The sequence below is a fragment of the Mustela lutreola genome, chromosome 6 (genome assembly GCF_030435805.1).
Source record: "Mustela lutreola isolate mMusLut2 chromosome 6, mMusLut2.pri, whole genome shotgun sequence".
NCBI lineage: Eukaryota > Metazoa > Chordata > Mammalia > Carnivora > Mustelidae > Mustela > Mustela lutreola.
In genome coordinates, this window is record NC_081295.1 from 148234470 (window position 1) to 148261392 (window position 26923).

Sequence of the window (26923 nt, forward strand, 5' to 3'; positions counted from 1 at the left end):
GGCGGGGGTGCAGGGCGAAGGGCGCAGGGGTTGGGTGTGGGGCGCTGGGGTGGCACGCCGGGCAGCAGGGAGCACCCCTCGGGGCGCACTGCCTGTCCGGGCGGAGGGAAAGCGCGCGGCGCGCGGCATGGGCTGCGGACCTTCCCAGACTGCTGAGGACCAGAGACGCGTGCCCGCGCCCAGGAAGGGCTGGGAAGAGGGATTTAAGGTAAAACAAGCAAACCCAACAACTAGCGGGCACAAAGCCCTTTGCCACGACTGGGGGCGCGGGGGGCGGGGCGACTGGAGTAGGCTGGGGCTGGCTCCGCCGGGGACTCGCAGCCCTCCCGGGTGGGAGCCGCTGTGTTCGCCGTGTTCACCCGCTGTCTTATCCAGGACTCATCCTGCCTCAGGACTAGCTTTGAGAGCCTTTTGTGGTTCAAGAACTTGAGATGGTGATCACCCCCCAGGGCAGAGGCTGGAGTAGAAGGTAGAGCTGTGCGTTCTGCCCAGAGCTGGGGTTGCTGGGGACTCTCTGGGGAGGGTTGGCGTGGGGGGGGGGGGGGCTGTCCTACTTTATTGGCTTCCGGAAAGTGGGCCTTTGAGAATTACTTAGAGCTCAAAGAGATCCTGGAGGCCTTCTCTCTGGCTGAGCCCTGCCGCTTACCTAACCCTGAGGACCCTAAGGCCCAGAGAGGCGGGCGTCTCGCTTGAGGCTGCACAGCTTGGTTGGGGGCAGAGCTGGAGATAGACTCTGATTTTCAAGAGTCTCATTCCAGTACTCTGCGCGCGCTCTCTCCTTCTCAAGGTTGCAAACCCCGTAATTCTTCTGGAGACATGAAGGGGATTTTTTCCCGGGGTGCGGCACGGAGGGATGTAGGGTTTCCTCCCATTCTCACCGCCGTCCATATTGCACCAATGAAACTGGAAACCTGCAGAGCTATACCTTGGGGGGGGGGGGGTCACCCAAAGATAATATTACCATATACTCTATCATCAGAAGCAGGACAGTGAAAAGGAACACTATTAACAAATTTGCCATGTCCGATTGGAGCCCATACAGTCTGCCGGAAACTAGGACTTAGGGTGACCCCTGCAAAAGGGCATTTTTGGAGCAGCGGTCTAAAGTGCACACCTGTTTTTTCGCAGACAATGTGCGAGATACTATTTGGTGCCACTCGCAGCAGTACTGTGTGTGGTACACAGGCTGGGCTCTTGGGGCACATCAGTAGACAAACCAGAGACAAACCAAGCTAGGACCTGGTGCGCACCCATCCTGACACGGTTTCTATTCCTTGACACTGCTCCTTTCTATCTCAGCTGCCTCTGTCTGAGTTTAGGGCCCTCTTACCTCTTACAGGCTCTTCCTGCCTCTCCCACTGGTGTCCTCCCTAGCCTATCTGCCTCCCACCCACGCTGCCACCTCTGTTTCTAAGGAAGAATTCCCTGGAGTGTGCAAAAACGCCCTACACATGGTCCCACCGGTCTTCCGAGCCTCATCTTGTCCAGTCCCACACACTTGTGGACTCCCGGGTCTGCCGCAGGAGCCTGCAGTGCTCCCTTCCTCCACTCATCAACACCGTCCGTGCTGTTCCCCATGCCATTCCCCCTTCCTGGAATGCCCTTCCCAGGCTCCCATTTCCAGTTCACCTGAGGAATTCTTTTTTTTTTTTTTTAAAGATTTTATTTGTTTATTTGACAGAGACCACAAGTAGGCAGAGAGAGAAGCACAAGTAGAGAGAGAGAAGCAGGCTCCCTGCTGAGCAGAGAGCCCGATTCGGGACTCGATCCCAGGACCCTGAGATCATGACCCAAGCCGAAGGCAGCGGCCCAACCCACTGAGCCACCCAGGCGCCCTCACCTGAGGAATTCTTACTTACCTTCAGCACCGGGCCCAAACACTACTGCTGGGGCACTTCTGACATGGTAAAGGTTTATCTAAAGCTCCTTCTGCCTCATAGATTAATTAACTTATTGGAAACAATTTGGTCATCTTTATTACTCATTACTGCTTTGGGTTAATATACAGGAATACATTTCCCCCCCTCTCTCCAAAAACTGTATTAATGTGGGGTACATGGCTCAGTCGGTTAAGTGTCTGCCTTCGGATCAGGTCATAATCCTGGAGTCCTGGGATCGAATCCCACATCAGACTCCCTGCTCAGCGGGGATCCTGCTTCTCCCTCTCCCTCTACCCCTCCCCACCGCTGACGTGCTCACACCCTCTCTGAAAAAAAAAAAAAAATACAATCTTTTTTTAAAAAACAATATTAACATGATTTAAAATATTAACCCATTGTGCTTTTATCTTTCTTGTATGAAAAATATATATTTTTTAACTCTACTGGCATGATTACAAATAAGACTTCCATAGAAGGAAATTTCCACTCTCTGTGTTTCTTATCTGGCCATTACCCTTTGTTTCATTTTGTGGTTATTACTGAAAATTATTTTGTTGAGCAGGGGGAGGATAGAGCCTGTGGAAGTGATAAAAAAGCAATCCTTTCTGCATGTGAGATACACGGGGTTCTTCTAAGCCAAGCTTCCTCAGGCTTGGGAGGGTTTCTGTATTTCTCCCTGAATTCCCTGGGTATGGAAGTCATGGTGTCTCCACTGGATTTTTGTCCAGTTTTCCCAACTGGCTTCCCTGGGTCCACCCCACCCCCACCTGCCTTCCAGTTCTTCCTCTTCATGACCTCCGGGGCAATCCTTCTAAAGCAAAACCTGATTATGTCGTCATCTGTGGGCAAAGCAGTGACCAGCCCATCAGGTAGGCACACAAGCCAGTGGTCAAGAAAGTCACCACCTCGGGTTGATTTCTGGGTTCACCGTGTATGAAGTGTGAAGTGGTGTGAAGTGAACTTGGTCAAGTTATTGAGCATCTCTGTGCTTGAGTATCCTTCTCTGTAACATGAGGGTACTACTGGTACTAGTTATTTCATAGAGCTATCGACGAAGGTGAAATTCATGGGAAATGATCCTACCAACGCCTGGCACGGACTAAGTGCTTAATAGGAAGTAGTACAATTGTCGTTATCATGAGATAATTTCCCAAATCCTTAGCACGTCTTACCAGCCGTCCTCGGCTCACATTCTCCAGCTTCATCTCCTCCTACACTCAGTCATGGTCAAACCTCGCTCCTTGTTGCTGTCCAAACTCCTTCTGTCTCTATCTCCATGCTTTTGCACCTGCTGTTTATCCTCTTTTCACACTTTCCCTCTCCTCCTTGTCGGGTCACATAGCAAATATGTACCCATCTTTCAGGACAACATAAGACCCCTCTTCCTGCCCCTGCCCCTCCCCGCTACTGCCACCATGCTGGCAGAGTTAACCTTAGACCTTCTTCTACCATGTTTCAAAACATCGTATTGCATTTATTCGTGTTCACGTTTGCCTCCATCCTGAGTCACTACCTTCTTTGTCTTTGCATCTCCTGTGCTCAGTACAACGTCCGATGCAGACAAACACTAACGAACTTTTCTTGAGTGACTTCCATGTCCCTCCGGGCTCCTCCAACTCCTTGGTTTCTTCTTGTGTCCTAGTCGCGTAACTAGACTAACGACAGTCAGCAAGGAGGAGGAAGTTCAGTATTAAAAGAGCCTGAAAATTGACTCAGAGTCGACTCACGCCTGTATCTCCTTCCCCACCCCTCCCCCAAGTACTTCACTTTGGAAATCTGATCCAGCAAAGGTGTGATTATTAATTAAACACTCTCTAGCTATCGGAGCAGTGCTGCTTTTGCTAACTTCCTAAATGCACAGGCTGAGGGTTCCGTAGTTCAGCGGTGTCATTAAAATGAGATGAACGTGTTTGCTTGCATGAAATTTTTATGCTTCTTAATGGCACAACTTGAAAATATTCTGAATCGAACCTCCCGAGACCTACCTACTGGCTTTCTCCTCACTTTTGCCTTAGTTTAAAGGGGTAAAAAGGCACGATAATAAAACAATGCCTGATAAGAAAAGCATGCGAAACTTTTCTCAGTTGGAGAAACGTTCTTCTGTATAATGAACTCCGAGTTTCTGGCTTATTATGAAAAGGAACAGATTAGATTGGAATAGACAATCTCTACGGACCCTTCACAGTTTTCCCCTAGTCTTTGACCAGGAAAGTCTTGTTTGTCATCAGAATAAAAGGGACAAAGTGGCTTCTTCCACTTCAGATTCTTTTTTAAAAAAGATTATTTATTTATTTATCTGACAGAGATCACAAGTAGGTAGAGAGGCAGGCAGAGAGAGAGGGGGAGGCAGGCTCCTGGCTGAGCAGAGACCCCGAAGTGGGGCTCGATCCCAGGACCCTGGGATCATGACCTGAGCTGAAGGCAGAGGCTTTAACCCACTGAGCCACCCAGGTGCCCCACCACTGCAGATTCTTAAAAGATGATATTTCTGAGTGGTTTTTGGTGGGTTGCTATTTGTTTTTATATTCATTAGATGTAAACTAGAAAAATCAAATTTTGAAGGATGCATTTTCCCTATATGTCTAGAAGACAAATATATTTATAAAATGCATCTGCCAATCACGTGATTTAAGATTTCAGCTCAAGGGAGACTTGACAAGTGACTCCCTCCAAACTGCTTGGCAAATGCGTTTCTCAAAAGCTTTAAAACACAACCTAGGGTACCTCCAAACCCAAAACAAACAAAACACAAAAACCAACTCTGTCTATAGTTAAAAGTGATATCCTTTTTGGAATGCTGATGATTCTCATGCATCCCGTTAGCTTAGAATTCTCGGCTTTTCAATTCTGTCTATAATGATAAGATTTTATCCCTAGGACAATGCAGTATAAAATAGAACTGATACAAAATATAGAAACGTATTGATTCCGAGCTTCTACCACAACTTCATCTCAAAGAAAGGATAAAACCTCCCTCCCACCTCCCCACCCCCTCCCCAGCACCACGGCAGATAGACTTCTCATTGGTGTGAAAATATAAACCTTGCATGCATTAAAAAGAAAAAGAAATATGTTTCGCCATATCCCCAAGGGGCATAGATAGAATTAATTTGTAAATATCATTGGTCTTTGAACTCTGTCTATTCTCAAGTCTAGATTATGAAATTGGGTTAGAATTTCCAGAATGTGTTGCATATAGATAAGATATTTGAAAGACAGCCTCAGCTTTCCGAAGAGAAAAACCTTACATTTCTGCCCTGGAAACTCAAGGCTGGTGGATGTTATTTTATGTCAAAAGATTGTGTTTCTTCTGTTACCATTTAAGCTTTGGTCACTAACAGCTTAAAGGCAGACTGGAAGTAAGCATAAACGGATGAAGATCCTTGCTAAGGTCTGGGTTCGTGGCTTTGATGAAGCCTTTGGGAGATCGTGAGGGGTTAAATATACTTAAATATACTCTGATTTGTCAATGGCAAAATATCTTTGTGAAAAGCCACCTTCGAGACTGAGAAATTCAAATTTGCTCTCAGCTCCAATATGGGCATTTTGTTTGTTGTGGTTAAATTTGTCAGAGTCTCTAATGGGAAATGTTCAATGGCAGAATTCATCCCAGTGTTTCACCTGGTGCCTTCCTAGCTTCAGAAAACTAAAGGTCTAAAAAGCAACACAAAGTTATAAAATCACCTGTCTTACCATCACTGCAGATAATTGGTTTTTCATAGTTTATTTGGAAAGAGGAACAAGAATACCTAACACGATCTTTGCTTTACCTCCAGCATGAATCGTGAGCCCCTGAAAAAGCATCAGACTCCCCTTTTCTTTTGTTATATGTAACAATATGTGTTTATATATATGTGGGAAATATGGGTGCATAAATGTGTGTGTGTGTGCATGTGAGAGAGAGACACCCTGTCTGATATCATAGAATTATTATTATATAATAAAATAACAGTATGTCATATCTATAAAGACTTTTCCTGGGTCAGCTTACTGGACAGGGGCTGCACAGCAGTAACTGTGTCTGTGCAGAAAGACAAATGGAGAGAGAAAGAATAAGCACATAGCTGCTCTCGTGCTTTCTCCGTCTGCCGTTTTAGATATGTATTTTAGATATGTATTTTAGATCGATCGGCTTTTTGTTCGCTTACTCGTTTGTTTGTTCCGTTGGTTGCTTTTTCATGCTTCCCAGTGTTGTCTTGAAGAACAGAACCAATTAACTCTCAGCACGATGAAGTGATGTTGATTTAGCTGGAGTGATCATACCATGTTAGGATGGGGATGAGAAGCTATGTGAGTCTCCCTATGAACATAGGAGAATCCCTAATTGAATGACAAGAACCTGAGACAGGTTGGAGCTGCCCTGACCTACTGACTGCGATTTCTACTTAGCATCTGAGGGATTTCAGAGGACTTTGGAGAGCTTCCAGAAAGTGAACAAATGTGCTTAAGTTTTTTTTTTAAACTTGTATGATTTTTATTGTGAGAGTACCAAGAGTTTCATGCTGATGTCCTGCTTTTCTAAATTAAATTTTCCCAAAGGAAATGCTTTCTCTCGAGTCCCTGAAGTTGTAACTTTGAACCAGAGAGACCTCCTTCTTTTAAATGGAAGTTCTAAGAAGTGTGCTGTCTTCCTTTCTAATGTTTCTGGGCCCATCTCTTTCCCCCAGGTTCATCGCCATTGTCCTAGTTCATGTTCAATCAGATCTCACTTGGGCAACCGCAGTCATGTTCACTGACCGCCCTGCTCTGTCCCTTCCTTGCTTCCTTCCACTCCCCCAGTTTGCACTAACCCCAGTGACTTTTCTAAAAACACACGCATGATCATTTTATTTTACTTCCATGTACAGTAATCCTATGAAGGATTCCTGGTGACATTTAAAATAAAATCAAATTCCTTGATTTCCCTTTCCCACCTCAACCCCTACCCCTCTCTACCTCCAGCTGTTTCTGCGCCACTGAAAAAATTCAAGTTCAAATGCTCACAGTGCTGTTTCATACCCCTTCTTCGTGTGTGCTTTGTCTCTATCTAGAGTGACCTTTTCTTCTTGCCCACTGAAAGCTCATTCATCAAGACCCAATTCAAGAATCTTCTCTTCTTCAACATCTGCTGCTGCCCCAGCAAGATACAACATGGTACTAGTGTAGCAGGGCATTGCTGGAAATAGTGGGGTTTGGAGATAGGATCCTGAGGACCTCTGAATACTCAGGGGAGAAGAAGAGCACCCATGGGCCAACAATGTGAAATCAATAGACATGAGAAGAAGACCCAGAGGACAATACTCATAGATGATGCTTATGTTCTTAGGTCTCCTGGGGACACTGAGGAGGCTTCCTCTGGTATGTGTGTCTTAGATACAGAAGAGGTTGGCCAATCAACCCAAGCAAGGAAAGAAGAGCCAGTGCTGAGTGAGAGGGAGGGGACAGGGAAGTTTAGAAGGGATTGGAGAAAAAGTCTTCCTGAACAGACCGATATTAGAACATGTTGCCTCTCCAAATAAATGACAGTTCTTTAAATTGGATTAATTTACCTTTTTGAAAAACTCACTACATTTTTTTTTCTTACTTTTCTTCTTTTGCTGGGGGACTAGGAAAGATTGGATGTGGACCAGCATTTTGGAGTCACTGGTTTATTAAATCAAATATGGGCCCTTTTTTACAGTGTTTTGACCTATTTGCAAGTGATGGAATTGTAGTATGGAGAAATCGATATTCTTAAAAGGAAAAGGTGAGGTTGTAAGCCAGTGCAGGATTTATGGAGGGCCCTCTGGAAACCAATATTCATAAAAAATGTGTACATCTTTGGATCCAGCACGTCCACATCTAGGGACATGTTCTCTTGGAGTGATTGGGTGAGTTCACACTAATGTGAACTGTCTATGCACAGATATATGACAGCACTGTTCCTTATATTGAAAACATGTATAGAATCACATATATAAACATATGTAGAAACACCTAGATGGCATTGGTAGAAATTTGATTAAACAAGTTGTGACACATTACATAATAGACCACACTCCGGTTCGTCAACTAAACGACTGCTCTGCAACATTAAGTAGAATAAGGTAAATCAAAAAAGAAAAAAAAAAAAAGAATGAGGTAAATCTGTAATCTGTATACATTGACCTACATACACTGATATATAGTATATACACTGATGTACACTAATGTCTCTGATACATTGTTAATGAAAAAAACAGGTTACAGAAATATAATACAATACCATTTAATGTATAACCTAATTTATTTTATTCACAAGTAGCTTTATTAAAATACAACCCACATGTCATACAACTCGCCCATTTAAAAGGCACAATCCATAGTCATCACCACAATCTAATTTTAGCGCATTTTTATACTCTCCACAAAAGAAACCACTATCCATTAGTGGCCAGTCTCCACATCCTAAGCAACCACAAAATCTCTACTCCATTTCTATTAATTTGCCTATTCTGAATGTTCGGTAAGTGGACCACTCTTTGCATCTGGCTTCCTTCAGTCAGCATAACGTTTCAATTGTCACCTACATAGCAGCGTACTTGAGGGCTTTATTTCTTTTTATTGCTGTATAATATTCTTTGGTCTGGATGGACCGCATTTTATTTATCCATTCATCTGTTGATGGATATTTGGGTTGTTTTTACTTTTTTAGATATTACGAATATGAATTTTGAACATTGGTGTGCAAGGTTTTGTGCGGACATATGTTTTCATTTTGCTTGGGAATATATACCTAGAGGAGGTATTTTTGAATCAAATGCTAACTCTCTGTTTGGCTTTTTTTATTTTTAAGATTTTATTTTTTTGAGAGAGAGAGATACCTCGTGCATAAGCAGGGGAAGGGGCAGAGGGAGAGGGAGAAGCAGGCTGAGCAGGGAGCACCATGTGGGATCATGAACTCAGCTGAAGGGAGACGCTGAAACACCTGAGCCCCCCAGAAGCCCCTCTGTTTGAGTTTTTGAGAAACCCTCAAACCGTTTTCCAAAGTGGCTGCACCATTTACATTTCCAGGGCTCTGTACAAAATCTCCAAATTTCGCCACATCCCTTATCATGTGTTTTTTTTTTTCCTTATAGTCATCCTGGTGGATGGGCGATGGTATCTCCTTCTGGTCTGGATTTCCATCTCCTTAATGACTAATGATACTGAGCATCTTTTCATGTGCTAATTAGCCAATTCCAACTTGTTTTTAAAGATTCTGTTTCTTTGAACAAACACATCTGGGAAGTTATATACTGAGATGTTAATAGTGCTTTTGTCTACGGAATGGTACTTACTTTCTACTGTGTTTCTGTATCATTCGGGTTCTACCAAAAGAACAGAACCAGGATTATGGCTGGCTGGCTGGCTGGTGAGATAGATAGATAGATAGATAGATAGATAACAAGGAATTAGCTTATGCAATTGGGGGCTGGCTAGGTAAGTCCAAAATCCACACAATGGCATAAGTGGTCAGAAAGGACAGGTTTGGGTTGAAAGTGCAGTCCACAGAATGAACTTCTCCTTCCTCAGGAAAACCTCAGTTCTGCTCTGAAGGCCTTCAACTGACTGGATGAGGCCCACCCAGATTATCAAGGATACCCTCTTTCACTTAAACTGATTGGAGGCATTAACTACATTTACCACACACCTTCACAACAACGCCTAGACTCTGTTTGATGGAATAACCATGCTATAGACTAGCTTAGTTAACTCATAAAACCAATCATCACCAATTTCCTTCTGTATTATTTATTTTTATAATAAGTCTGTATTACATTTTTAATCAGCAAAAACAATAATGATACTTTCATTTAAAAAAAAAAAAAGACTTTTTTACACTGCAGTATCTTTACTTTTCACACTTGATGGATGTGTTCATCTTGGCGTCGTGCGGGTGCCCAGCGTGGTAGCACGTCCCTGACAGATTGCTAGCAGATACTGTATCCATTTCTACTGCTGCTGTGACAAATTATCATACACTTGGTGGCTCGCTACAGCACAATTTCACTCTCTTCCCATTCTGGAGGTCTGAAGTCCAAAATCAGTTCCACTGGGCTCAAGTCAACATGTTGGCGGGGCGGGTTCCTTTCAGGGGCTTCAGGAAAGAATCCTCTTCCTGTGTGTCCCGGCTTCTAGAGCTGAATTCCTCCCATACCTTGGCTGGTGGCCTTTCCTCTGTCTGCAGCTGATAGCATCTTCAATGCTTCTCAGCTTCCCGGATGCATGCATCCCCTTCTCTACTTCTGTAGCTGCGTCTCCCTCCGCCTCCATCTCATAGGGACCCTCGTGGTTACCCCTGAGTACTCCAGGATCACTGAGCCCACTCAGGGTCCTTAAACGCATCACACCGGCAAGCAAGCTAATATCTCCAGGGAGCTGGGGCCGGTCAGCCTCCACTACAGGTACCAGTCGGCTGAATATTCGCAAAGCAGATCTTGTGATGTTGTGTCCATCTTCCAAGAAACCATCTTCCAAGAAATCTTGACTCTCACATGGAGCCATTCCCTTTTCACAGGCTGATTTCGGAGGGATTCATTCCAGGGAGGACGGCAGGCCCCAGAAGGAAGCTGTGGTACCCGAGGACACTGGGAGCAGCCCCGACAACCTGGAAAAACAGGCTCCGTTGGGAAGCTTACCTGGCACCATACCAGAAACCTCCCCAGCTCTTAGTGAAAGAAACAGAAGAATAAATTCAGGTAACGGCCCTCGTTTATATGAATCTCCACAAAATACTGTCTCTCTAAATATGTTGTATAACATATGTTAGCAACCCGTTTATCAGTTTTGTGGACTAGGCAGTGTTCCAGATGGCAAAGACCTCATCTCTGACACAGGAGGATGGAGCCTCGAACCTTCATTCTGTAAATAAATAATGCTAACCATTAATTTTCTTGTAGATGAAGTGATTAAAACCATCTTGATTTTTTCCTTTTTTCTTTTCTTTCTTTATTTCTTTTTTTCTTTTTTTTTTTTTTTTTTTTTTTTCCAAGCAAGGAGCCCTTGCTGGTGGTGGGAAACAGACCTTAGGCTTTGGTTACATTCCTGTAGACTTCTGCCATGTTCCCACCTTTCCAAGAGAAAGTTCTCCATTTACAAAAATATATGCAGCCTCCCTCTCACTGCTCCCCTGGTGTCTCCCATCCAAAGGATCAGCAAATATACAAAACAATCATCTTTCAAAAACACAGAAGAAGTCATTATGACCTGGTGTGCTCCTTAGAAACTATTTTGACTTTTCCCGTGGTTGGTCTTGCTTTCCTTGAGTTACCTACAACCCCCCCCACCCCCCACCCCCCGCCAACTCCCAGGGTTGATTTAAGAATGCCTGGTTACACTTTATCAGCCTCTGAAACAAACTGAACTCAATAGAACTCAAGGAAAAGTGCTCTGTTTTACTGGAGGGGAAGGCTTTCGGGCTATTCCTGACTGCTGTTCTTTCTTGTCTTTTCTTCCCCGGGCACATGTTAGAGCTGGCAGGTAGATGGGTTAGTAAATGAGATTCTTCTCCTTGGACTTGGGGGCACACTCTCTTTATGATAGATTTCATATTAACCTTCACCTAGTGGGTCTGATGTGAGGAAGGAGACAGGGGATACAGCTGGGAAGCCTCCCCTCTCTCTCTGGGTCTGGCCGGCTCGTACATTTTTTTTCTCAATGATAATTCCGTTGATGGGAATCCCTCCTAGACCGTGACATGGATGTTCAATGTCTATGGCGCTACAGACGGCAGACCGTCAGGGGCACGGGGACGCAGGCGTTCCCTCGGTCCGTCTGTCCAGCGGGGTAATGCTGACAGACACACCAGCCTGGGGAGGGAGTGAATTATTAAAGCAGGTGTTCCAAGATGTGGTGTAAATTAGTTTCCAGGAAAGCCATTCCCACTGAATGAGTAAGAACCAGTGCCCTACGCTTTATATCTGTTCTCTGCCCAGTTTCTCCTCGGTCTCTTTTCTGGATCCCTGATCTGCCCATCTTTAGAGTATAGTTGTTAAAAATTTCAAGCTTCACACTAACATTTCTTGTCTTTCCTTTAAAAAAAAAAGAAAACTTCCTTGAGTTGGGGGAAATCAGAGGGGGAGACAAACCATGAGAGACTGCGGACTCTGAGAAACAAACTGAGGGTTTGGGAGGGGAGAGGGGTGGGGGGTTGGGGGAGCCTGGTGGTGGGTATTAAGGAGGGCACGGAGTACGTGGAGCCCTGGGTGTGGTGCATCAACAACGAATTCTGGAACACTGAAAAGAAATAAAATAAAATGAAAAAAAAACTTACTATTTTGAATAATTTCAGATTTGAGTAAAGTTGCATAAAACAAAGAATGCCTGTATTCTTTCCCCCAGATTTCCCAAATGCTAACATTATACCACATTTGAATGTGATATAATTACAGGAATCACAGTCCCTCTCTCTCCCCCTTCCCTCACGCTCACGCTCTTTCTCTCTCTCTCACACACACACACACACACACATGCACAGGTTTTTTCTGAGAGCAAATCGCAGACATAATGACACTTTATTCTGAAGTACACCAGTGTATGTTTCCTAAAACAAGGGTATTCTCTGCATAATCACAGGACAAGGATCACAATCAGCAAATTACCCCTTATGCAGTACATATCTCATTTGCATATTCAAATGTTATCCATTGTCTCACAAATGTCCTTTATAAATAAATTTCAGGTTCAAGATCTAATCCAGGATCACATGGCTAATGTCGACATCATGCGGTGTTTTTCTCTAATTTGGAACCAGTCCCTCAGCTTTTCTTTGTCTTTTATCAGATTGATGTGTTTGGAGACATAAGCCATTACTTTACAGAAACTTCCTCAGTTTGTGTCTGGCTGATATTTCCTAATGATTAGCTTTGGGTTATCCATTTTTAGCAAAAATACCAAAAATGATATTATACCTTGCTTAGTACATCAAATCAAGGGTCATGCGATATCTGTATTTGACCTTTATTGCTTTTTCTTTGCCTTGCAAACGTTTTTTAATGTAAAATTCATCAAATTTTTTCTCTGAATCTGAAATTTGAGTCATAGTTAGAAAGCCTTTCCCTATGTCAGCGTTAAACACGAATTCACCTACATTTTCTTGTACAACTTTACTTTTGACACTTACGAAGAATTTCTAACCTTGGGAGAAAATGCTAATCTGTACCTTAACTGCATAGGAAATAGACCCGTATGTTCAGTAGGCTGTCAAATTTGTAAAAGTAAAATCTGATGTATCAATAGCGGTAATCTCTGAATGGTAAGAGGATGGGCGTTTTTCTTTTCTTTTTTCTTCTTTTCTATACTTTCCAAGTTTACTCTGATAACCATGTATGACTTTATTTATTTTTTATTTATTTAATAATATTTTAATATTTTTATTTCTTTAATAAACTTTAATACGTTATTATTTATTTATATTATTATTATTATTATTATACAATAATTAATATGGTAATACATTACCATGTATTAACCAGAAAGAGGGGTCATGTCACTTTCCAACATCCCCCCAATTGTCTTCAGCATCCCAAGAAATAAAGAGGATTAGTTGGAAGACCTCCATAGTGCACGGGTTTCTTTGTAGGCTGGTCACTGTCAATGTCAAGCCAGTATTTTGGACCCAGAAAAATAATTGATTGAGACAGTTCATTATTTTTATTTCATAATCATTTTAATAATTGAATAATTGTATCATGTTAGTGACAGTCGTCAACTATAATGTTCTCGTTAGACACATCCTGAGAGGGAAATGGACCACACAGTGGTCCTTGGGGAAGGAGGGCACCGAGGTGGCGGAGAACTTGGGGATTGAAGTCAGACATTCTTGGATTCAAACCCTAGTTGATTCTCTTCCTGGCCATGTCACCGTCAGCAAGTAAATTCGCCGCTCTCATAGAGTTTATACAATAGGGATGATAATACCTCTCTCACAGAATTCACAACATTACAAGGGACATCTGGGTGGCTCGGTCCGTTAAGCATCTGCCTTTGGCTCAGGTCATGATCCCAGGGTCCTGGGATCAAGTGCTGAGTCAGACTCCCTGCGGAGTCCCTGCTCAGTGGGGAGCCCGCTTCCCCCTCTCCCTCTGCCCCTCCCCACCACTCATCAGCTCACTCTCTCCCTCTCTCTCTGACAAATAAATAAATAAAATCTTTTTTTAAAATTCCCAATGCTACAAAGTATATAAAAGGACGTAAGATGGTACCAGGTACCTAAGTGCTCAGTAAATAGTGACTACTCTATTGACCCTTTTAAATAAGATCACCTTCTAAAAGAAAAAAAAATCCCCTTAATTCTTTGAAGAGGTTTTACCTCTAACTTTGTATTAAATTTTTCTCTATCATTTCAAGCTTTCCTTTACTAGTTTACCTACTTGAAAGACATGCTTTACTGCTCTGTACCGAAAGGGATACAGCTTTTTTTTTTTTTTTTTAAAGAAAGAGGCCTTTCTTTTTTTTTTTTTTTTTTTAAGATTTTATTTATTTATTTGACAGAGAGAGTTCACAGTAGACAGAGAGGCAGGCAGAGAGAGAGAGAGGGAAGCAGGCTCCCTGCTGAGCAGAGAGCCCGATGCGGAACTCGATCCCAGGATCCTGAGATCATGACCTGAGCCGAAGGCAGCGGCTTAACCCACTGAGCCACCCAGGCGCCCGGTATACAGCTTTTTAAAGTGAAAACTGAGTCTATTTCAAACACACGCAAGGTTAGAAGGCACAGCACTGGACGAGAAATGAGATTATTGACAATTCGCTGAAGTTACTTGCAGCGGTCTTATAGCAACAAGGTGAATATTCTGACGGGAGAAACATCTCACTGGCTGGTGTGTGTGCCTGTGCGTTTTTTTCACCTCTTCCCGCTGCAAATCCATGAAAACTGTCTTTGTTAACCAGTGAGGGTAGAAATTTTCATAAAAAGACTCTGACCACTAGATGGAATGATTCATGGTACCCTCAGGACTTCCCGATGATTGCAAAACAGAAGAGAGCCCATTCCTGAGGACTCCTCCCTGAACCTTTGTTTAGTAATGGGAATCCGTGAGGACAGATGTTTGCTTGCCTCTTTGTAGAAAGGAGTGATTTCGAATGGGGGGGGGGGGTCTCTCTCATCAGTGCAATTTATAAAGGCCCCCGAGAAACTGTTTTGGTGCCATTTTCGGAATCAATCGTAAAAATGTAGCTGATACCGCTTGACTTCAATTGTAATTTAGTTCAAAGACTCTTTTCAAAAAGGCATACTCTTACTTACATAGCTTTAGCAGATGGCGTCACTGGAAACTCAAGGTTGCAGAACTAGAAGTCTCTTGGCAACATCCCACTGTTTATCCTTTGTATACAAAGCATAGAAACCAAACTGCAACTCAGAGGAGTCACTGAAAGGGTATCTCCTTCCTAACTGTGCTTCGTAATTAGCATAGAGAACCCACGTAGTCATACTCAAGTGTATAAGTGTTGTTACAACAAAAAAGTAGTACATAGCAGCACATGAAAGACTTTTTGTTATGTTAATACAGGGCTTGCTAAGTAAACTGTATATTCTGCTGATGTGTATCCTCTGTAAGGACATTCAGAATTTGAACTTCAAACGATTCAAAGATTTATATAATTGACACAGATACGTAGGTTAGAGTGTTGAGACTAAGATTTAGTTAAGTAATGTCATTTGTAAGGCATCCACTTAGCATCTGATTGATAAAATGTTCATGTTTACATTTCTATTCCTTCTTTCTTTCCCTGTAGACCTAGTGATGGATGGATTAATCCATAAACCCCAACCCCTAAAGACCCAAGAGCGACAGAAGTCATCGGATATTCTGGAGGAATTAATTGTCCAAGGAATAATACAGAGCCACAGCAAAGTATTTAAAAATGGAGAATCCTATGATGTCATGGCAAGTAATTCCATAATTAACATTAGCTTATAGTTTAAAATATCTATAGAATAGGATCGATCGCGAATTACAGTCTCCAAACTCTTCAAGTCACCACGCAGATTGTAGCATTTAGCTAAGCCAGTTTTTTCTCCCGTAACTTCTCTCTCCTGTCTACACATCACCCTTCTCTCAGGAAGTGCCTTAATCATTTTTTCAAGCTTATATATTTAAGCAATCTCTACATCCACTGTGAGGCTTGAAACAGGACCCCAGGACCAAGACCTTCATGGTCCACTGACTGAGCCATTGTAGTACCCCAAGAATGCCCTAATCATCCATGATTAATGAAGTCAATAAAACATCTTGGATTTTACTGAATCTGAGAGACAGTAAGCCCCGCTGAATATCCTGCCTTCATTCTTTGAATAATTTTTATTAAGCATTACCTATGTACTAGGTATTATGACTATAAACTAGAACCCAATTTCTATAATAGGAAAATACACCTAAATGCCAAAGCTAGAATAGATAGTCTTCCATACACACTAAGGTCCAACATGAGGAAACAAATACAATGATGAAAATCTTCATACTCTTTTTTTTTTCTTTGTTCATTCATCTTGACGAACTGATCATCGTTTTTCCTTAGTGTGGGCAGTATTTTTACTTAGATTTTAACTGGTTGTGGGCCAAGTCTTGAGTCCTTCATTTTTTAATAAGTTCTAGCTAAGCCCCTGAAGAGGATGGCAGATGTTGTTGTGGTGGTTTTCGTCTGTTTTCTTGTTTGTTTAACCAAAGCTCCCAGGCAGCCCCCCATCGTCCTAGAAAAGATGAAAAGAAGAATTGAGAGAGAAAAAAAGCCTAAGGAGAAATGAGTAAGAAAGAAAAGAAAGACACAAAAATGATGGAAATAGGGACCAGAAGGAACATTTTTTTTTTAAGATTTTATTTATTTATTTGACAGAGAGGGAACACAAGCAGGGGAGTGGGAGAGGGAGGAGCAGGCTTCCTGCTGAGCAGGGAGCCTCATCCTAGGACCCCCAGATCATGACCCAAGTGGAAGGCAGACGCTTAAGGACCGAGTCACCCAGACGCCCCACCAGAAGGAACATTAAAGGCTCTGGATGGCTGCCCATCTTGGTCCTGTAGGGAAAATAACCAACTGGGAATAAAAAAGATGCATTATTTAAATTAAGTTTGCCACCTCGACCAAGTCACTTAAGGGTTTGAATAAAGGTAATTTCCTTCTCTGCTTGTAGGAAATGCTGAGAACTCATGAATAAAAGCCAAAGTGGCATTCTCTTTTGAAGAAGGAAAATACGAAGGTATCTGGGGAAAAGAGAGGAGATTGCTAAACCTCATGAATGATATGATCAGGTTGCCAGGAGTAAGAGGGTGCAGGGGGCAGGGGAAGGTAAAAATAGATTATATAATGGAAAAGATAATGCCAGTGCAATGACAGTTTACATCTGGGCCACGCTATTGTGATACGCGGCACTTTAGGATACTGTATCTGATATGAAAGTACGAGAAGATGGGTCTTTAACATGGAAAAGGAGGGCGGAGAGATTCTTTTCCAGCTGTAAGTGAGTCTCTGGAGGACAGAAAAAAGGAATGTGTCAAAAGGAAAAAGACAGGAGAGCGATCTGGAGAAGGATGGATTGTGGAAACTTGGAGTAGCGAAGCGATGCCTTCTTTGGAGAAATGCTGTAGAACCCCGATGCTAACGGCAGTGGGAACAGCATTAAAAGGTTGGTCACAGATGAATGAATTCAGACTGAGACCTTACAAGGGCACCAGCAGGGTTAAGTAATATCAACTAAATCGTGAAAGAAATGTATCTATTGAAGAATGAAAACTATGGGCTTGACCTTCAATAGCATCATTAGGTGAGCCCCAGATGAAGAATGCATTTATATTATAAAGAAATTGAATGATTATCAGGAACCTAGCTGGACTTTTCTCAAAAAAGATCTAAAGTTGACGAAACCACAGAGGTAGGCGAGAATCACACATTTTGTTTCTTTTGTTTTTTGCTTTGTACGATGCCCCAGTATAACCCACACTTGCAACAACACAGCTCTGTGTTTTATTGCCTAGGGCTGTGGTCCTAAACCTGGCTGCACATTCTAGTCACCTAGCAAGCTTTCAAAAAATCCCAGTGCCTAAGTTCCTCCTGAGACTAGTGGCATGGGGGGAGCCCTGGCTGTAGTGTCCCTAGGTGATTCTGGTGGGCAGCCCAGGCAAAGAACCACTGCCCTGAGCTTTCTACCAATGTGGACACAAAGCCTTCAAATTTATCATAAAGCTGGAAAAGGTTAAAGCTTTTGAAATTGAATTCCCCCATTCATTATGAAAAAGAATTCTAAGGTATTCCTGAAAATATGTTATAATGTTATGTATATATTAATAGTATAAAAATACAATAAATATATAATATATTAATATTATAATTATTCAATATTGTATTATAATAATAAATTACAATGTTATATAAATATTATATTATTATAACTATAATATATAAAGGTATTTTTATATTATATTATGACTATGATTATTATTATATGTTATATGTAATTATATGATTATTATTATAATGCCATAACACATTTTCAGGTAGAGAACTAAGGGTATATACTCAGGAACATATGGAAATGAAGGAGAGATACAATTGGTCAGTGTCTCAGGTAAAGTCTCTCAATTCCGGCGTATCTGAGAACATATCAGACACCAGGGGTCTTAATATTTTAGGAAAAGTTAGGAGCCAGTGTAAAAAGATGAGTGAATACTGAAAGGGGGAACATACTAAGAACGGAAATATTGTTAGACAGTTCATATTTTTAACTATCCAATATCTAATAATAGTTAATTGGATCATACTTTTATTTAGACTATCATACTTAATTAGATAGTTAATTGAATCATACTTTTAACTCTCCAATATTTAATATTTGTTGAGGGGGAAAGAAAAGAGCAGATGATAAAACTGGCTAAAAAAACCAAACCAAAAGGGATGTTGATATCAATAGTTACTAGGATGTGATGAAGCCAATGAGAAATTGTAACACAATTTCTTCATCGATCCCAAAATTCATTTAAATCAAATATTAGGGGGAGATTGGAATAATAAATGTGAGAATACTGGGGCGCCTGGGTGGTTCAGTGGGTTAAGCGTCTGCCTTCAGCTCAGGTCATGATCCCAGGGTGCAGGGATCAAGCCCCGCATGGGCGGGGGTCCTCTGCTCAGCAGGGAGCCTGCTTCCTCCTCTCTCTCTCTGCCTGCCTCTCTGCCTACTTGTGATCTCTATCAAATAAATAGAAATAAAATCTTAAAAATAAATAAATAAATGTGAGAATACTTTAAAAACAAGGCTTTCTTATGTAGACCAAGTGTGTAAATATAAGGGAATGTTAGATCTGTCCCCTTCTGCAATTCGGTTCTCATGTAGAGGGAAATATAAGAAAAGGTTTTGTAAAGTGAGGGTCCTCCACTCATCTGCTGAATTGGGGACCCCCTCCTCCTTGGGCCAGTCTCTCTCTGGAGGTCCACAGCAGTATCTGTCCCCCAGAGGGCCCCATTCATTTTTTTTTTCCTTAATTTTTCTCATTTGCTTGTTGGCAAATACTACAGCAGTTTCGTAGTGACCCCCTCTCCCAGATAACATGCTTTCCAGCCAACTCATACAAATGGAATCTACCCTCACTCCGAAGGAATTGCAATGATATATATGTAAGGTAAATACCAGACTAAGTGAATCTTTCAGCATACTTTAAAACATTCTAAAGAGACTTAAGTGGCTATATTATAAATATGTACGGACTTTATATACACACGAAACCCTGTGTCTGGTTGGTATGGATCTCTACAAGAGTTGTAATGGGCTCTCTAGGCATTATCCCACCTAGGCATTATCCACTTGAGATGTTTTTTCTCCCAAACTCCTTTCCCCCCATCCCTTAGCCCACCCACGATCTCCAAACACAAGACTCTGATTTCTCCATTGACTCCTTCTTCTGTGGCCAAAGTTGACTCCCTCCTCCGGGCCACGTCTGCCCTTGGTACCCTTCCGTAGAGTGAGGGAGTTGGTTATCTTGCCTCAGAGTCTCTCATGTTATTTGTTGAACCTCATGGGGCTGGGGATGGGGGGGTCTCACAGGGAGGGAGCGGGACTGCCGGGAAGCTCCGACCCGTTCTGTGCACACGACTCTGGTGACGGAACTTAGCCAGGGTAGTTCATCTGGGGGTCAGCAGTTACTTTGGGAGGCTCTGAGGAACGCACAGTGGCTGCAGGAAGAATTATATATATACAAGCAAGGAGGGCTGAAAAGATCCAAACATTCTCACACGGTCTTTGGGTGGGGCAGTCCTCTGCTGGTGTTCTTTCTTTCTTTCTTTTTTTTTTTTTAAGATTTTATTTATTTATTTGACAGAGATCACAAGTAGGCAGAGAGGCAGGCAGAGAGAGAGAGGAGGAAGCAGGCTCCCTGCTGAGCAGAGCCCACCACCCCACCCCACCCAGGCCCATGCCGGGCTTGACCCCAGCACTCTGGGTTCATGACCTGAGCCAAAGACAGAGGCTTAACCCACTGAGCCACTCAGGCGCCCCTCTGCTGGTATTCTTAAAGAAAATCATTGACCTAGCAACTTCTATAGTTTGTTTTTTTTTTTTTAAAGATTTTATTTATTTATTTGACAGAGAGATTACAAGTATGCAGGGGCGGGGGGTGGGGGTGAAGCAGGCTCCCTGCTGAGCAGAGAGCCCGATGCAGGGCTCGATCCCGGACCCTGAGATCATGACCCGAGCTGAAGGCAGAGGCTTAACCTACTGAGCCACCCAGGTGCCCCAACTTCTATAGGTTTTAAAGTCGATTTTTTCTTTCTTTTTTTTTTTTTTTTTTTTTTGAGTTTCTATGACTCACTCCTCTCTGAGTGTATCACTGTTATTTTCAAGCGCCGAGAGTTGATAAACCCTGGCTTCAGGAAATCCAGTGGGAAAGAATACAGATACTTTCCCTTAGGTCTTTCAAAGCTTTTATTTCAATCGTCAGACTCAGGAAAAGATGAGGGCTGTGCAGGGAGGTTCATTTCCGGAAGCAGGAGGAAGTATTTGATTTCGTACGTATGGTCCGGGATAAAGCCACAGGAAGAGTCCACCCAGACCAGAAATCCCAAGTGTCTCAGAACTACTGTCTACGACTTTAGTCAAGATGCTGACTCCCGTGGGAAGCCTTAGAGAGTCTTTCTTCACTGAATCTGGGATTACCATTGCATGTTCTTTTAGCCCTCTGTGAGTGAACTTCCCAAAAAAACTGTTTTCATACTAATTTCAGAGTATCTTTAGCTGAACCACTACAGCAAGAACGTCCCTCTTCACAGCAAATGGCTTTTGCCAGCAGGAAGCCCAAGAGCCAATTGTCATAAAAATAATACAGTGATGGGGGAGGGGAAGCTTGCTTTGAAAAACATCCCACGGTTTTCATGTAGTGAAAAAGTTCTCACCACATAAAACTGTCTGATGGCTGTAACTGAGCCAAAATTTCAACAAATGTTTCCTCCTAAAAGGCTTTCCGAGAATCATGGTTCTTAAAGCTGGAAGGAACCCTAGTGGTCCTCAGCCTCCTCACTCTTTCTACGTGAGAAAAAAGAGAGTCCAAGGAGGTGACTTGTCTCTGGCGATACCATGGGTATTAGTGGTCGGCAGGTTAAAGCCCAGGCCTCCAGCTGGCCCCCGGGATTCAGGTTCCCATTCCCACCCTTCAAGACAAATACTGTAACTTGGTGATGATTCTGTGGGCTGTCACTGAAAAAAGTCACCGCTTGAAGCATCTCTCCAAAGACATCCGGATGGCCAACAGACACATGAAGAGATGCTCTACATCACTCATCATCAGGAAAATACAAATCAAAACCACAATGAGGTATCACCTCAGACCCGTCAGAATGACTAAAATCAAAAATACAAGAAACCACAGGTGTTGGCGAAGATGTGGATGAAAAGGAACCTTCGGGTGCTGTTGGCGAGAATGCAAACCAGTACAGCCAATGTGGAAAATAGTATGGAGGTTCTTCAAAAAGTTAAAAATAGAACCTCCCTAGGATCCAGTAATCGTACTACTGGGTATTTACTCAAAAAAATACAAAAATACTAATTCAGAGGGATACATGCTTCCCAATGTTTAGAGCAGCATTATTTACAGTAGCCAAACTATGGAAATGGCCCAAGTGCCCATTGACTGATGAATGGATAAAGAAGACGTGGTGTAAATACACAATGAAATATTCCTCAGCCATCAAAAAGAATGAAATGTTGCCATTGGCGACGGCATGGATGGAGCTAGAGAGTATAGGACTAAGCGAAATAAGTCTGAGAAAGACAGATACCATATGATTTCACTCATATGTGGAACGTAAGAAACAGAACAAATGGGCAAAGGGAAAAAAAAAAAAGGAGAGAGAAATAATCCAAGAGACACTCTGAACTATAGAGAATAGACTGATAGTTATTAGAGGGGAAGTGCGTGGGGGTGGGGGATGGGGAAATAGGGCAAGAAGATTAAGGAGGGATTAATTGTGACGAGCACTGGGTGTTGTATGGAAGTGTTGAATCCCTCTATAGTACACCCGAAACTAATATTACACTGTATTTTAACTGTACTGGAATTAACATTTTTAAAAACTTCATTTAAAAAGTCACTCCTTTCACTGAATGAAATGTAATTACCCTTTCCTGCGTAATTACTGATATCTCCTTGGAAAAGAAAATCCTGTGAAAGAAGTATTATTAAGCCCATTTTTAAAGAGATGAAAGCAAGGTTTACAGAGCTGAAGAACTCAGGCAAAAACACACCATGGCCAAGCCAGGGCTCAAACCTAGGTCTGAGTCTTGGTTTGGTATCTTGTTCTATTGTGCTGGACCTCTTCTCTGTTGGAAGTATTTTCAGCATGAACAGTCTTATAGTATAAAGAGACAGTCTTTTAGATATTACAATGGATATCACTAGTTCCTTTTCTTTAAGTCTCTAGAGATGGGGCACCTGGGTGGCTCAGTGGGTTAAGCGTCTGCCTTCGGCTCAGGTCATGATCTCAGGGTCCTGGGATCGAACCCCACATCAGGCTCCCTGCTCAGCAAAGAGCCTGCTTTCCTCTCTCTCTCTCTCTCTCTCTGCCTACTTGTGATCTCTCTTTCTTGGTCAAATAAATTTTAAAAATCTTTAAAAATTAAAAAATTAAAAAATAGAAGTCTTTAGAGAAATTACCTAGGACAAACCAGTTTATTTATAATGAAATCCCAGAGTTCACTGGGACCTTCCCCAGTTGTCATAAATCTATATATTCTGACCCAGTTGTCATAAATCTATGTATTCTGACCTAGATGTCCATCGTAAATTAAGAGAAGAAGGCAAACTGCAGAGCCTGGTGAGGGCATAATCTTATTTACGTTTGGTTTAACGTTACAGATGTACTACACATACATATGTATATATAAATATATGCACATAGAGAATTCTGGCAGGACACATACCAAACTTTTTAAAATAGTTCATGCTGACGAATACAACTGGGGACCAGGTGGTTTAAACAGAAGCCTGGGAAACTATTTCTGTATTGCTTTACTTTTTCATGACCAATGTATGTTATAAAAAATTAATTTTTAGGGGCACCTGGATGGCTCAGTCAGTTAAGCTTCTGCTTTCACTCAGGTCATGATCTCAGGGTCCTGGGACTCAGCCCCGCATGGGTGTCTACAGAGCGGGGAGTCTGTCTCTCCCTCTCCCTCTGCCCCTACCCCTGCTGGGCTCTCTCTCACTCCCTCAAATAAATAAATAAATAAATTTTAAAATTAATTTTTAAAAAGAGAAAACATGTATGTTAAAACTTTCTTTAAAAACCCTTTACAGGGGCACCTGGGTGGCTCAGTGGGTTGGGCCTCTGCCTTCGGCTCAGGTCGTGGTCCCAGGGTCCTGGGATCAAGCCCTGAGTTGGGCTCTTTGCTCAGTGGGGAGCCTGCTTCCCAATCTCTCTGCCTACTTGTGATCTCTGTGGGTCAAATAAACAAATAAAATCTTTAAAAAAACAAACAAACAACCCTTTACAATCTTTTTTATAAGTAGAAATTAATCAGAAAGTCATTATCCCATCACTTTAAACTCCAGAAAGGGTAGTCAGTCACATGAAAGAGTCAGGGATTTTTCCTAACGTCAAGAAAACATTCTCGAAGTCTTCTGACGGCAAAGGCCAGCCCAGGGTTAATTCTCTCCTTGGTGAGACCCAGAGTACTAAAACCCTATCTCGATCCGAAATGAAAGGCGTTTGTAGCCCACAGCATTTACAAAATTATCAGATTTAACTTTTTATTTTTACCTTGAACTACACATTCATCACTCGTCTGCCTCCTTTCTCTGCCTTAGGTTTCTTCTCCAGAATCTTTTCTTCTCCTGAAACCTCTTCCAGCTCCTGAACGTCCTCGCATTCTTTGATGGGTTTCAGGAAGAGCCCGTTTTTGTCATTGGTTTGGGTTTTTTTTCCTAGACAGCTAATAGACCTTTTTTTTTTAGGACTTAGTTCTCTTGTTCCCAGCATTCACATGGTGGTCTTTAACTCTGCCAAAATACCTGTTTAGATTTTTAGAACTAACCTTTTACACCGTGTGCATGCCACCTCTCCTGGATCTGCCCTCCACGCCCTGAATCATGTCTGTTTCTCCCTTTTGAAAACTGTTTTCCTCCAGGTGAACACGACACCGCTGAGAAAGCCACCGGCCAGGCTGAAGAAGCTTAAGATCAAACAGGAAGCAAAGGCTTTCACGATGAATGACCTGGACGAGAAGATGCGGGCAGTGGAGAGGCGCAGGAAGGTCCTGAGCTCACCCCTGAGCAGGGCTGCCTGCCGACAATGCACCCACATAGGCGTTTCCTAAGTGCTGCTTTAGGGTTCAGATCAAGTACTGGAGTGATCTGTAGGCTTTCTGGGCCGTCTGTGTCATTTTCCTTTAATTCTCTTTGGGGGGTGCAGGAGTAAAGCATCCTGAAGCTGGCTGAATGCTGGCCCCATCCAGGTAGCCTCAGGAAACACTGTTCACTTCTGAGTATGGGGTCTGCTTTATTGGGAAAAAGAAAACCTCAGCTGGGGTGGGGGTGGGAGGAGGTGTCGGGGGCAGGAGAAGAGGGCAGGAGATGAGGGGAGGCCACGCAGAGGACACGCGGTCTCTATCACCCTGTGTCCCCCATCCTGCCGGAAGCAGCTTTCACAGCTGTGGGCTGCCGACCTCTGCCTCCATCTCCCTACCTGGCCGACCTCTCCATCCCCTACCTGGGAAAGCAAGGGCCATCCAGAAGCTCCAGGAGGGGAGGGAGTGTGTCTGTCCTCAGCAGTGCCTCGGCCGGTGTTTGTGGAGTGACTGAATGATGGCACAGCCCAGCCATGCGGGTTCATGTCAGGCATAGGCATGAGAAAGTTATCTGGGCTCATTTTGCTTCTTTAATACTGCTTTTCAGACTAAAGAAGAAGACATAAGAAAAAGGCTAAGGAGTGACCGACTTCTGTCCCCGGCCAGTCACCCGGGGGCCACGGAACCCCGTGGGGCTGAGGTTCCCTTTGCCAAAGGACCCCACGAGGCGACTTCTGGCCTCTTGGAGCCAGCGCACCTGCAGGGAGCCAAGCCCTTGAAGAGGAAGAACAGCGATGCAGCCTCCAGTGGAAGGAGCTTCAGTTGTGAAAGCCTCGGGGTGGTGGAGTCAGACCGGTCCTACAACCAAGCAGATGATGCCTTTGAATGAAGCCATCTTCCGTGAAGTGCGTGAAAAGGCAGAACTCCCCCCAGCTGGGACCATCCTCCTCGGTGGCTGTGTGCTTTCTGGCGGCCTGACCTCACCCCGCTGGGACACGCCGTGGGTGGAGGAATGGTTGTGTAACCTGCAGGGGCTGAGCCGAGCCGAGGAAATGAAATGCCGACGCTAGCAAAAGGGAAAAAACCGAGACGATCTGACTAGCTTCCATATGACGCAGTTGGCATCCTCCTCCAGTGTGGCTTTGAGCATCGTGAAGACGTCTTGATGAATACTTTCCAGCCTACATCCCCCTGCCTGTGCCAGATGAAACCCTTCTCTTTGGCTCCGGGTCCTTGGCTATGCCCGTCCTCTGAGGGTCCCTTCAGACCAAATGCGCGGATGTGTATTCTGTATTTTCATGATCTGTAGGCTTCTTATCGGTAGAGTTTAGTTATTTTTTTTTTTTAACTCTCTTTGTGTGGTGAGGGATTAAAGCCGTATCTTGAAGCTGGTTGATTAATAGTTTCATGCGTATTAGCTTAAGCTAGCAATATCCAATTCTTGAGAATTAAGTGTGAAAAAAGAAAAAACTTCTCTTGGGTCTAGGGGCTAAGAGGATGTCCAGGTGGCAGGGGGTGTGTGGGGGGAGGGGCGCTGGGAGGACGCCCTCATGTCAGTTCCTTACTGCCCTGTGGACTCTCTGAGCTGAATTGGCTGGCCCTTATCTTACTGGAATTAGGCTTGGTTCTTCCCTCTGCTTTACCATCCACATCCAATCACTGACCAAGTCAGATGCGTCTCCATTCTGAAGATCTCCCCTCCCTTGTCACCATTCAACTATCATTCAACTGAATCACAACTTTTGTTGCTCTTCCAACCACAGTCCTCTGGTTAAAACCCTCTCTTGGCCTCCGTTCACTGTCATGATAGAGACCAGACTCTTTCCCGTGGCTGGTAAGGATCTCCGCTCTCCCACGCTCCTGCACTGAACTTCTAGTTCCTAAACTCGGCGCACCCTGCCTAGCCTCGGGGTCTCTGCACGTGTAGATTCCCCCTTTCCCTCTCTCCCTCCTGCTGCTTGAGCTGATTGATGCCCTCTTGTTGTTCATGTCTCCACTCAGACTGCTTCCTCCAAAGCTCCTGGTCTGGGTTGGTGCCCTTCCCCCATAGTTGCCTCTTGGCACACTGGGCGACTTGTCTCTGCACTTGCCACCCTGGTTTGCAACTGTTGGAGTCATTGTATCCAGACATCTTCCAGAAACAGGATAGCTCCAGAAAAGGGGACCCGCCTGCTGGGGGCAGTGCCAATGACCAGAGGACCACATGTCACCTCCTGCTTATGCTCTCCCTTTGGGATATTGTGTTCCTATAGTCTACAGGACTGAGAACTCTTGCAGTCCGTGAGGCATGATGGGGGGTGGGGTT

The 26923-nt window shown here is 43.4% G+C and overlaps 1 protein-coding gene across 1 annotated transcript; it reads left to right on the forward strand.

Annotated features, from left to right (window-relative positions):
- On the forward strand, positions 1 to 26005 carry STMND1 (stathmin domain containing 1). Its single transcript, XM_059179412.1, has 5 exons — positions 1 to 208; positions 10378 to 10558; positions 15594 to 15745; positions 24460 to 24585; positions 25226 to 26005. Exons 1-5 carry the CDS (start codon positions 128 to 130, stop codon positions 25505 to 25507), a joined length of 822 nt encoding a protein of 273 aa, XP_059035395.1. The 5' UTR covers positions 1 to 127; the 3' UTR covers positions 25508 to 26005.
- Positions 26006 to 26923: the final 918 nt, after the last annotated feature.

Excerpts from the sequence above, each read along its gene's own strand:
- STMND1 (XM_059179412.1), top strand. The coding sequence starts at position 128 with ATGGGCTGCGGACCTTCCCAGACTGCTGAGGACCAGAGACGCGTGCCC. Across the intron at positions 209-10,377 it reads GCTGGGAAGAGGGATTTAAG|GCTGATTTCGGAGGGATTCA; the intron begins GTAAAACAAGCA and ends CCCTTTTCACAG. Across the intron at positions 10,559-15,593 it reads AAACAGAAGAATAAATTCAG|ACCTAGTGATGGATGGATTA; the intron begins GTAACGGCCCTC and ends CTTTCCCTGTAG.